The sequence below is a fragment of the Eimeria maxima genome, genomic scaffold (assembly GCF_000499605.1).
Source record: "Eimeria maxima Weybridge genomic scaffold, Emw_scaff20, whole genome shotgun sequence".
In the NCBI taxonomy this organism is placed as follows: Eukaryota; Apicomplexa; class Conoidasida; order Eucoccidiorida; family Eimeriidae; genus Eimeria; species Eimeria maxima.
The window spans coordinates 82233-95000 of NW_013563642.1; the positions used below are offsets into that span (position 1 = coordinate 82233).

At 48.3% G+C, this 12768-nt stretch overlaps 2 protein-coding genes across 2 annotated transcripts in view; both read right to left on the reverse strand.

Moving 5' to 3' along the window:
- Positions 1–5492: 5492 nt before the first annotated feature.
- EMWEY_00003960 (hypothetical protein) lies at positions 5493–6602 on the reverse strand (the record flags this gene model as incomplete). The annotated part of the gene is made up of 3 exons (XM_013477849.1): positions 5493–5556; positions 5991–6207; positions 6596–6602. The coding sequence occupies 3 exons, from the start codon at positions 6600–6602 to the stop codon at positions 5493–5495; spliced, it is 288 nt and encodes a 95-aa protein (XP_013333303.1).
- An 889-nt stretch (positions 6603–7491) lies between these two features.
- Positions 7492–12768, reverse strand: part of EMWEY_00003970 (hypothetical protein, conserved) — a gene marked incomplete at both ends in the record, with an annotated part of 5463 nt that continues 186 nt past the window's right edge. Inside the window, 6 exons of the mRNA XM_013477850.1 lie at positions 7492–8998; positions 9212–9282; positions 9395–9952; positions 10162–10273; positions 10984–11051; positions 11431–12768. The exon at positions 11431–12768 is cut by the window's right edge and continues 186 nt beyond it. Of these exons, the coding sequence (XP_013333304.1) occupies positions 7492–8998; positions 9212–9282; positions 9395–9952; positions 10162–10273; positions 10984–11051; positions 11431–12768 (3654 nt within the window). The remainder of the gene's footprint in view (positions 8999–9211; positions 9283–9394; positions 9953–10161; positions 10274–10983; positions 11052–11430) is intronic.

Here is a 12768-nt window from a genome sequence, read left to right on the forward strand (position 1 = left end):
CCCGCAGAGCCGTCGACCATCACCAGCTGTGGGGCCGCCGATTCTGCTGCTGCTTCTGCTTGTTGCTGTTTGTTCGCATTCCAAGGCGGCCAGGCACACTGTACTGCTCCAATCGTTAACAGGAAGTGTCGTTGCTGTGGATCCGCTCTAGGTTCGTCTTATCGTATTGTTTCTGTTGCTGATGTTTCTGCTGCTCCTGCAGCCTTTCGCGCTGCAGCGGACGCAAAGCCGCCTGCAGCGGGGGCGTGGGCGTTCACATGAACGTCCTGAAGGAGTAGAGTACGGCTTAGAGGCAACAAAGACTTCACTGTTGGACTGGAGCCTGCCGCCGGTGCGCGCAGCTCGCAGTTGACAGAAAGATATTCGAACACCTCGTAAAAAGAAAGAAGAAAAAGCAGCTCAAGGGCCAGCGCAGCACTCGCGGCTGCCTTCTCTCAGCAACCGCGGGAACACGGGGCGGGGCACAAAGACGGCAGACGCAGATTTCATTGCACAGAGGGTTTTTCTGCCCCCAACCGCCCTAGCAGCAGCCGCGCACATAAAGCTGATTAGAAACCCACAGGCGCCCTACGAGAACTGCGAGCTGCAGTCCCAGGAACCAGTCCTCTAACAAGCAGCGAGTGCCGCCTGCAATAGCACGAAAGAAAAAGCACGCAGTAGGCTATCCGACCTGCAAAAATAGACACCGAGCAGAAAACACAGACAAACATGACGCCTCAGGCCAATAGACAGAACTGCAGGGTGTTGCACCCCAAGAGCACAACGGCAGTACCAGCACAGCCACTAACAGCAAAGCCAGCTGCCGCAAAGCCAAGTATAAGGCATGTACAGCATACGAAAACAATAGAGACACACCCCGGGCCAGAGTGTGGCACAAACGGAAGGAGAGACAGAAATGAACGGCCGCAGCAGCAGGCGGCGCTCACAGCGACACAAAGATGAACTGCTGCAGTGAGGGGCAGTACCTGCCTGCAGCGCGCCTCGTGGGTCTTGAATACAAGATATTTGATGGTTGTCGCTTGAAAGAACGCAGAAGTATTTTTAACCGGAGCTTTCGTGCACTTGTTTCTGCTGCTCCAGCTGTCGTGGCAAAGCGGGGTCCTGCTGCTGCTGGGGCGCGGCTCTTGATAGGCTGCTGTGCTGCGCGGAATGCAGTTTGAGTGCTAGGCCGAGTTGAATACCTCTCACGAAATAACAAGTTCTGTAAAGTGATATTCGAATCAAGAAAGCAAAACGAAAAACATGAACCCCAAAGCCCCCGATGCCGCCTGCCTCTGGTGCTGCAGCAGCTGCTGCTGCTGTTGCTGTTGGGGCGCGCTGCTGCGGGCAGCTGCTGTTGCTGCTGCTGCACGTGCTATTGTAGAGCTGCCGCCCCTGAGCGGCGGCTGCTAGTATCGCTGGCGAATTCTCCTCTAAGCATTCAAGTCCCCACGCTTGTAAAACCCGACTTAGTTTATACAATCAAAGTCTCTGAACTCGGCGGCTCACTAACCTACCGGCCTGCTGAAGCATCAAAAGTGCTACAGCGCTTCAACCAGCTCGATGGCTGATGGGGCTGTCGCAGCCTCTGCAGGGCCTAAATTTTTGGCGAGACCATCACGAACCGCCATACAAAACTCGCAGAAAGGCAGCCACCTAGCAAGCCTTTTTCAACTATAACCCATGCTTCTCCTTGTCTCTCGACGGCAGTTGCGTCAGTTGTTCGATTCCAGAGGAAGGGGGTGGTGTTCGGTGGAGTTATTGTATGGAGCTAAAAAGGGATCAAATGTCTAAATTTCAGTCACTTGCTTGTTCCTGCTGCCATTCGAGCAATGCTCCCCAAGGTTCGTGCATGCCGGGGCAGCAACTGCAATTTGTAGATACACGCTGTTGCATTGTCTTTGTGATGTTGCAAGTCTGTCTTTAGTGAGCGCATGAACCTTGAACTGGCCCCACTAGACAGAAGACAAGCAGGCAGAAGTTCTGGACAACCGTTTAAAGTGTTTGTAAATACAGCCATAAAGTCTTGTATGTGCTTGTACCTTAAGTGGCAGGAAGGTACGATGCATCTCAGGACTGGCCAGCCATGATTACTGGGTGTTCCTCTACAGTAGCTCCGGCGTTTAAGCAACTGCTAAGTGTGCTCTCGCGAAGTTGCAAGATTCGCGGGAGAGGCCAGTTGCATTGAGGGAAAGCGTGTCCTCAGTATTTAAGGTGCATTGAAGGTCGCAATAGTCCTAGGGGTAGGTAGACCCAGGATAGGCGATACACTTGGTAGCATAGAGCGGTCCACACAGTGCAGGTGGGACTAAACAGCCTCATCTACACAGCAAAGCCGTCCTCAATATAGGCATGAGTAGTACCTAATGTGCTTAGAATTGAACATACGTTGGAAATATTTAACTTTTGAGCATTTCCAAGATTCTTCTTGCCAAGCCCAACAGGCTGATCACTATCTGCCCTCGGCTGAGGACGCGGTTAGCCTTTGAAAGAGCAGTTAAAGGAGAATCCCGCCCGGTTTCTGCATCTCATCCAACGGGGAATGGTTTTACAACAAAAGCGGTTCGTGAAGAATGTCCCCTCCTCCTGAGGTAGCCGGTTACCTGTATATGATGGGTGGGTGCAGCCCTGCGGGAGCGACAGAAGAATTTCTTACCTGCTATGCTTTGTCAGGTCATGGGGGGATCAATGCAACAATGGAAAGATTGTCTAGCAAACGTTGGTCGCCTAGAATGAACCCTCCTAGCTGAGGGGTTCATTCTTTGTGTCGGGAATGTCAGCAGCAAAGGACAGGAAACACTCTCACGCTGTCCCCCAAACAACGGATGCATCAATGGATGCCATATTCTGTTCGGCATCAGTCGGAAGCTACTGTAGCTTTTACATCGTAATGCAGATGCTGTGTTGTGCGGGCACAACAATGGATCCCCCATTGATCCTGTAGAGGCCTACACCGTGAAAATATCAGAACATACAAAATGTTAGTTCTAAACCACATCACTTAGGCTAGAAATAAGGCAAACAGGCTACCATTGCTCAGCAGCCTATAAGGGTTTTGTGGCTGACTATGTAGTAGGGGCACTGACTCCTACTGGGGGGCAGGTGGAGACAGACCTTTTATTATCCCCGTTGCAATCCAAGGTGGAGGCGAATGTGTTTTACTGTCTACTCAAGTCAATTTAGAGGATTTTTGAGTTATTTATTGTATATTATACGGCAGAGGGGCACATCGGTCTATACGTAGTGGCATCTGAGAGTTGCTAACCCACTAGACAACAGCGAACCTTGCGCACTTCATTTTGTGCAGAGATTCGGTTACAGCCGAGGGCGTTGAACAAATATTCATTGCTCTCCTCTGGAAGTTTCACGGGTCCCCGAAAAAGGACCGCATTCCTCAAAATTGCGTGGTCTCCTCCCATGTTTGTCATGATTATATTATACAGCTGTGCACCTTTCCACTCGTTGCTCTATTGCATCCCTACTCTACGCACAGACACCGTTGTCCCATGCCACGTTATATTTGCCATCGGACCCCAACTGCCCTGTGGTGCTCTACGTGCACCAATTTTTGCCAGAGATTCTTCTCTTAGTTACCCGGGCAGACTTCAGTTCCAGTGTGCATGGAGATGTATCCATTGTCCAGATGCTTATCGGGTAACTTGCACCATTATTTGAGTTCTTTGAGTATATTCTCTCTCTATTCATATGCATTCTTTCGTCAGGAGCTTCTGGAGAGTTTTGAATAACAACGTTAACCTTCAGAGAAGATGAATATCTTCTGCAGTTCTTCATCAAGTACAGGTAGAAATGGTGTGGGTGGCACATACGCCTATCCTAACACTTCTATCTGCCACTAACCTTGATGCCAAGGGGAACTATGCTCCCTACTATGCCGACTGAATACTCAAAAGTCACTTAATGCTCTTTAATGTTATGCCTTCCCTTAGAAACTTGGTCAAGTCTCCCTAGCTCAGCCTCCATCCACATGCCCGAGGAATGCCTGTCCTACTTCCTCTCTCCTCATCTCACTCTCCCAAGACTGAGTGGCCACTTATTGTGCACATCCAGCTGCCCTTTTGTGCCTCTATGGTGCAGTAGCCTGCAGAAGCCTCTCTGCAGAAGGCTTCCGTCAAGAAGAGAACAAAAGTTCCCATGTCTACATCACTCTGTGAACATTTTTATACAGACAGTGTAGGCCCTTCTACATAATAAATAGTAGCAATAGTAGCGACAATAATAATAGATGCAGTGCCTTCGAGGGCATGCAACTCTCAACTCAACCCAAGCACAACGCAGAGGCGGAGGCCCCATGCACTTCGAAGGGTCCTCCAACCCAGCTGCTGCCAGCCAATTCTTTAGAGGTCTATGACGTAGACAATAAGCCCTCACATGCCGTGCTGCAGCAGCACCAGCAGCGGCGGTGGGAGTCCAGACCTGTCACTGCAGCAGCAGTGGTAGTAGCATCCAGCAACAGCAGCAACACCAACAGCCGGATCAGCAGCAGCAGCAGCAAGAGCAATACTAATCTGGTCAATATCGCTATACTAAATAACTGGCGAACTATTAAGCCCCTATACACCCTAGGGTGTATCTGGCAAATATCTGACAGAGAAGTGACTACAAACGCGATAAGTTTACGAGCAGGGGCCCCATGGTAGGGGGGCCCCCGTCCTAATAGACAGAGGAAGAAAAGGATAAAACGAGAGGCAGAAGAACCTCCTAAGACAGCCGCAACAGAAGAGATCGGTAGTAGGTCTAGCTATAGCATCCATGCATGCATGCATGCATGCACGCATGAATGGATGCATGTATGTATGCATATGGTTGCATGCATAAATGCATGCATATTATTGTAGAATAAGAAAGGGCTAAGATAATATAATAAGAGTATATATAAAATACATAAAAGAAAATAAAAAAACTAAGCAGCAGCACAAACATCAGGGAAACAATCCTCTAATGTCTTGCCATGTTTATTCGTTGCATGCTCAGACAATTGCGATACACTTTGTGTCTTCATAAATGGTTGCATGCAAACCTATAATCAACAAAAAAAAAAGCCCCAAAAAAAAAAGAAAAAAATATATATATTCAATATTATATATTTATATTTTCTTTTATTCTTTTATTTATGTATATATATAATTGTTATTTATTCTATATATAGTAATTATACATGTTATATATATATATATACATAAATATATTTAATTTATTATATATGTTGTATATAAGATGAATATTATACATATATACATATACTTATACATATACATATACATATACATATACATATACATATACATATACATATACATATACATATACATACGTACACTAAAAATGCCTAAACCCTAAACCCTATTGTTGCAGCATTAATAGCCCAATAAAAGGTATATAAATAAATAAATAAATAAAATAAATAAATAAATAAATAAAATAAATAAAATAAATAAATAAATAAATAAATAAATATACCTTGCATTTAATAGTCATTGCTGCCTGATTCGTCTTCAATTGACTTTTTGGTTCTTTTGTCGTCTTATCCTCAGCACGACCACGAGCTGTATTACGTTTCTGTACATAAACCCTAAACCCTAAACCCTAAACCCTAAACCCTAAACCCTAAACACTAAATCCTAAACACTAGACTGTTCTGTTGATAGGGAGGGGTGTATAAATGAGACACTAACAAGACCCAACAAATACTACACAACTCCAGCAGCACCAGCAGCAGCAGCAGCAGCAGCAGCTGCTGCTGCTGCTGCTGTTGCTGTTGGGTATGCTGCTTCTGCATAATGGACAGTAACACCACTGCGCACGCAACTAGGTGGCTAGGGCCCCCAACTCCCCCATGAGGGGCCCCCTACTTGGGGCCCCACAAACATCTAGTTAAGGCAAATAAAAAACCTGCCTAGCATCCTCCAGCTACAGCTGCTTCGGTTGCAGCAGCTGCAGCAGCAGGAGCAGCAGCAGCTGCAGCTACTCTTGCTGCAGATGGAGAGACTTACGCAAGCGTTGCTTCCCTTCCCCATTCTCGGCGGCTCCTGGTGTTACGGCTTGCTGCTGCTGCTGCTGTTGTTTGCTGTTGGTGGTGATGCTGCTGCTCCTCAAAGCAACTCGATGTCGCAATATCCGCTGCTGTGAACTCTACTACTGCTGCTGCTGCTGCTGCTGCTACTGCTGCATCTGCATCTGTTGCTGCTGCTGCTACTGCTGCTGCTGCGACTGATCAGCAAAGCAGGACAAATTAAAAACCCCAGACCCTTATTTAGGGAGGAAACGTATAACGTATAAGTTAATCCATTGCTGCTTTGCTGTTGCTGCTCCGTGGCTGCCACCGGTGCTGGGGCTGCAGCTGCAGCTGCTGCAGCAGCTGCAGCTGCTGCAGCAACACTTTTGCTGCTCGTGGTAGTAGTACTACTGTTGCTGCCTTTTGCTCATCAATAATGTTAATATTTATATAAATAAGATATATAAATGCATATTAACGATTTATATTCCTTAAATTAGATTTCCCCACTAGTGCTTCGGGTCTGCTGCTGCTGCTGCTGCTGCTGCTGCTGCTGCAGCGAAGGCTAGCAGGAAGAGTAAGAAAGTAGCACTACTACCCTACCCGCCATCATCCCCTGTATACATTTTGCGTATTTTTCTCATTAAATCTTAATACTAAATTAAATTAATTAAATTAATTAATATTTTATTTAATTTTATTAATAATTATTCCTTAATTATGTATATTTTATGCACATAGACACCTCTAATTAGGGGGGGAGGAGGTGGTACTCATTAGGGGGGTGGTATATCTGTCTGTTGTTTCTTCTTCTTATATATATATGCAAGACTAAGAGGGTTTATATATTAATAATAAATAAATAAATAAATAAATTAATAATAATATTTATTTACTTCTTTATTTATTATTATTATATACTAATAATATTATACTAATACTAACAGCAATATTATTATTATTTATTTATAATAATTAATTTCTCTATATAATAAATAAATTATTATTTATTTCCTTTAAGAATAAATAAATAAATAAATAAATAAATAAATAAATAAATAAATTACTATTTATTTAATTAAAATAAATAGTTATTTATTTATTTAAATTGAGTCTGCATGCGCAGATTAGAGTCATATATTGTATTGACGGACTAAAGGAAACTGCAGCTGCAGCAGCAGCAGCAGCAGCAGCAGCAACTGCAGCAACAGCATCTGATGCTGCAGAAGCTGCTGCTGCAGCGCTCCTACCTGCAAACGTAGTTGCTGCCGTAGCAGCAGCAACGATTATACCTGAGAACATATTTGCTGCAGCAGCATGCAGCAGACATCTGCAGCAGCAGACATCTGCAGCAGCAGACATCTGCAGCAGCAGACATCTGCAGCAGCAGACATCTGCAGCAGCAGCAGCAGCAGCAGCAGCTGCTGCTGCTGCTGCTTCCTTCAATTGTTATATAATAACGAAGGACAAATAGAACAAATAAACACCTTAATAAAACATCAGCTACTGCACACACTAGACGCAGCACCATCTGCTGCTGCAGTAGCTGCTGCTGCAGTATCTGCTGCTGCAGTAGCTGCTGCTGCAGTGTCTGCTGCTGCAGGAGTTACTGGTTCAATGTCTGCAGCAGCAGCAGCAGTAGGTGGTGCGGTGTCTGCTGCTGCAGTAGTTACTAGTGCAGCATCTGCTGCTGCTGCATGCACAGTTGCAGCTTCTGCTGCTTCAGGTACAGATACACGGTTTGCTGCAGCAGTATCCGCTGCTGCAGCATCTGCTGCTGCGGTATGTGCTGCTACGCTATCTGCTGCTGCAGTGTTTGCTGCTGCAACAGCTGCTGCAACAGGGGTAGCTGCAGCTTCCGCTTCTTGGTGCACAGCTGGGGCATCTGCTGCTGCAGCATGTGCTGCTGCAGCGTCTGCTGCTCCAGTATCTGCTGCTGCAGGCACAGATGCTGCATCTGCTGCTGCAGGCACAACCACAGCGTCTGCTGCTGCAGGAGCAGCTGCAGCATCTGCTGCTGCAGGCGCAGCTACAGCATCTCCTGTTGCAGGCACGGTTTCAACATTTGCTGCTGCAGGCGGTGCTGCAGCATCTCCTGCTGCAGGTGGTGCTGCAGCATTCGCTGTTGCTGCATCTGCTGCTGATGCAGGTGGTGCTGCAGCATCTGCTGCTGCAGGTACGGCTGCAGCAGCTGAAGGGCCATTGGAAGCAGCTTCCGTAGGGGCACCTCCAGCAGCAGCGGCAGCAGGGGTAGATGCTGCAGCAGCCGCACCAGCAGCAGCTGCTGCTGCAGCACGCCTGCGCTGACGTCTGCGGAATGAAGCGCAGTCCTTGCTGCTGCTGCTGCTGCTGCTACTGCTGTTCTGTGCGTTTCCTGTTTGCTGCTGCTGCGGCTGTGTCTGCTTGTTGCGTTGCTGAAGCTGCTCGTCTTTCTTTTGCGGCAACACCTGCTTCTGCTGGTGTTGCTGCTGGTGTTGCTGCTGCTGTTGCTGCTGCTGTTTCTGCTGCTGTTGTTGCTGCTGCTGTTTCTGGTGCTGCTGTTTCTGCTGCTGATGTTTCTGCTGCTGTGGATTGTGAGTGTTACCCGCTGCAGCGGCCTGTGATGGGGCATTCTTAGCAGCAGCAGCAGCAGCAGGAGCTCGTGCAGCTTTAGCTGCGCCTGCAGCAGCAGCACGAGCTGCAGCTTGTTCGCTCTTAAGTGCTGCTGGCTGCGGCGCATGCATGAATAGCTGCTGCAGCATTTGCTGCTCGTTTGCTGCAGTAAAGCAGCAGAAGTCCATAGCGGTGCAGTCTGCTGCACCGCAGCAGCTGCATGCAGTTCGTGCTGCTTCTGTTGCTGCACCCGTATGTTCATCCAGCAGCTTCTTTCTCTTTGGTTGCTGCTCTAGCTGCGGCAGCAGCTGCTGCTGCTGCTCCGGTGCTAGGCCTAGTGCTGCTAAGGCTGCGTCGCTCGTCTGTGGGTCGCAGCTGGCCGTCAGCAGCAGCAGCACGTAGTGAAATGACGTGCTGCAGCAGACACAGCAGCAGCAGCAGCAGCAACAGCAGCAACAGCAGCAAGCCCACAGTTCAAAAAGAGCCCAAATGTACTGCAGCACGGACAACAGCTACCAAGGTGTTTCTATTGCTGCAACGCTTGCTGCTGGTGTTGCTGCCGCTGCTGCTGCTGCTGCTGCTGCTGTTGCTGCTGCTGCTGTTGCTGCTGCTGCAGATGGCGCTTACTTTGAATCCATGGATCCTTCAGGTGTAACTGCATCACGCAGACGCGGCATTTGCTGCAGCAGCCGCAGCAGCTGCAGCACAACAGCAGACAACAAAGAGCATCCCTTGCCTCCATTGCAGCAGCAGCAGCAGAAGCAGCAGCAAACAGGAGTAGCAGCAGCAGCAGCAGCAGCAAAGACATACCCTTTGAACAATCTGCCGGCCGATAGATAGATCAGCAAGAGGAGCAGCAGCAAGAAAAGTATTGCCTAGGGGCAGCAGCGCCTGTATGCATGCGCTGCTGCCTGTGTTGCCTCTGCTGCTGCTGCCTATACACCCGAAGTCATCATCTACACGAACTGCAGCAACCCCCTTAGATGTTGTTGTTGTACGCAACGCTTGCTGCTGCAGCTGCTGCTGCGCTCCTCCTCCGCCCCACAGCTGCGGTGTCTGCTGCAGCAGCTCAAGTGCTCGCAGCAGCTTGTGCGCAAACCCTGTGTCGAACTTGCTGTTGCTGTTGCTGCTGCTGCTGCTGCTGTTGCTGCTGCTGCTGCTGTTGCTGCTGCTGCTGCCGTCTTTGCTGATGCTGCTGAAGGTGCCAAAAAAGGATTTGCTGCTGCCCCGCTCTAGACGCAGCAGACCTGTTGCTGCTGCTGCTGCTGCTGTTCCGTCTCCTTTATTGCCGCTCTCTCCAGCAGCAAATTGAGGAAGAGCAGCAGCCAACAAGTTGGCTATGGACTCAGCAGCCCAGATACAATCGGTCTGCAGGAGCAGCAGCAACAGCAGCAGCAAACACACACAGCAGCAGCAGCAGCAACATTAGCACGGAAACAGCAATGCTGCTGCCACCCTCCGCTGGAGTCAAAAAAAGGCAGTTATTCCTCCATTGGCTGCTGCTGCTGCTGCTGCTGCTGTTGCTGACGCACCAGCAGCAGCAGCAGCCAACAGCAGCAAGGAAGCTGCTTCCTCACCTGCAGCGAATTTCTGAGTTTACGTGCAAGCAGCAACGGCACGAGGACCCAAGCAACTGCTGCTGCTGGCCCTAGCTGCAGCAGCAGAGTTGTATTTGTTGCTGCTGCTTCCCTCAGCAGCAGCAAGAAATCCAGCAGCAAATCATCACGAACAAAGTCACCAAGTGTACATACACCTCGTAGTGCTGCTAACACTAAGGGAGCTCCAGCTAGCTCAGGAGAGCGTAGGGTCCTGCAGCAGCAGCAGCAGCAACAGCAGCAGCAGCGACGCATGCATGAACAATAGCAGCAGGGAACGAAGCAGCTGCAGCAGCTGCAGCTGCAGCAGCAACAGTGGCTTCTATTGCAGCCGAGACTAGAAGGTGAATGTGGATTTGCTGCTGCTGCTACTCCTGCTATTGATGCTGCTGCTGCTGCTGCTGCTGCTGCTGCTGCTGCTGCTGCTTACTTAGCATAGAGTACAAAAAGACAATGAAGAGTTTTTGCCTCAAAATGTCTCAAAGATTTTAAATCGGCATGAATTGAACTACACACACAAAATACCTCCAAACCCTAAACCCTAAACCCTAAACCCTAAACCCTAAACCCTAAACCCTAAACCCTAAAACCCTAAACCCTAAACCCCTAAAAATCTAAAACCCCTAACAGTACAATATATGCCACCAAGGAATTCGCATGCTAGATATGAAGACAATGAGCAGCAGCGGTAACAACAACAAGAAATGCAGCAACAATAACAGCAGCAGTAGCAGCAGCAGCAGATAGGCAGCAGCACCAGCAGCAGCAGCAGCAGCAGCAGCAGATAGGCAGCAGAATAGTTACCTTGCTCTAAGATCTCTACGAAGAGCAGCATCTAATTTAGGGTCTACCTGATTCGCCTCTGCGTCCCTCTGCACACACAAACCCTAAACCCTAAACCCTAAACCCTAAACCCTAAACCCTAGACAGGAGAAATAAAGAGAAAAAAGAAAGAAAAGAAAGAAAGAAGAAAGAAAAGAGACAAAAGAAAGAAAAGGCACAAAAGAAAGAAAGGAAAGAGAAGAAGAAAAAGAAGAGAGCAGCAGACAAAAAGGAGACAATAAAAAGGGAGACAAAAAAAGGAGACAAAAAAAAAGAGACAAAAAAAAAGACAATAAAAAGGAGACAATAAAAAGGAGACAATAAAAGGGAGACAATAAAATAAAAAGGAGACAAAAAAGGAGACAAAAAAAGCAGACAAAAAAAGGAGAAAAAAAAAGGAGAGAAGAAGTGTCTCTTTTTTTTTTATACAATTTTTTGTCTAAGATTAAGATGGAGGGCGACGTCGACTAAGACAGCAGCAGCAGCACTACGGCCATAGCGTGCATGCTTCCTCTGCTGCTGCTGCTGCTGCTGCTGCTGCTGCTGTTGTTGTTGCTGCTGCTGCTGCTGCTGTAGGGCAATAAGGGTTGCATGCTTAACACATAGATCTATTATTACTGCTGCTGTTTGGAGACATCTGTCTCCTTTTATTATTTGCTGCAGTACGTGTGTTATGCTGCTGCTAGCTTGCTGCAGCAGCAGCAGCTGCTGCTGCAGTTGTTTAGATATTATACCATCATCCTCTTGTTGTTGCTGTATCTCTGCTGCTGCTGCTGCTGCTGCTGCTGCTACCTTCACACATAACTGCAGCAAAGATGTATCTGTCTCGTTAAATAGAGGAACAGCATCAAGAACTTCTGCTGCTGCTCTTGCTGCTGCTGCTGCAACAAGGAGCTCGCTAATGTTGTTGTTGTTGCTGCTGCTGCTGCTGTTGCCTTGTCTACGCTGCAGCAGCGGCTGCAGCTCCTGCTGCAGCAAACGAACAAATCTTTTGTATGTCCTTATTTGCTGCTGCTCCTGCTGCTGCTGCTTCTCTACATCCTTAGATAACCTAAATGCCTTAACAGCAGCAGATTTATTGCCGCTGCTTGCTGCATCTGCTGTTGCTGCTGCTGCTGCTTCTGCTGCTGCTGCTGCTGTTAATCTATGACTAGGCAGCACATCCCTCAGTACTGCAGCAAGAGACAGCAGCGCGAGTTGCTGCCCATGCAGCAACTCCTGTACTCTTGTCTTCCTTATTTGCTGCTGCTCTGCTGTCTCTCCTTTTACTGCTGCTGCAACAGCAGCAGCAGCAGCAGCACGAACAGCAGACCTACTATGCAGACAAAAAGCAAAAAGAATATCTATATCTTCTGCTGCTTGCTCAGGGGCAGCCATGATTCTTGCTGCTGCTGCTGCTATCATTTGCTTCTTTTGCTGCAGTGTCTTGCAGCTACGTGCTGCTGTCCATGCAGCAGCACTTATCTCATCCTCTTCTTCTTGCTTCTTCTTCTTCTTGCTGCTGCTGCTGCTCTGGGGGTCAGCAGCAGCAGCAGCAGTAGTGCCCTGTGCCACCTGTCCCTGCTGCTGTTGCTGTTGCTGTTGCTGCTGCTGCTGCTGCTGTTTTCGTTTCTCCTTGCGGTCACCCTTTCCACGCTTCAGCAGCAGCTGCTGCAGCTGCTGCTGTTGCTGCTGCTGCTGCTGCTCTTTTGCTCGCTGCTGCTGCGGCGTAGGGGTTGTCCATACACCATCTACGCCTCTAACAGGTAGGGATAACTCAGGTAGATC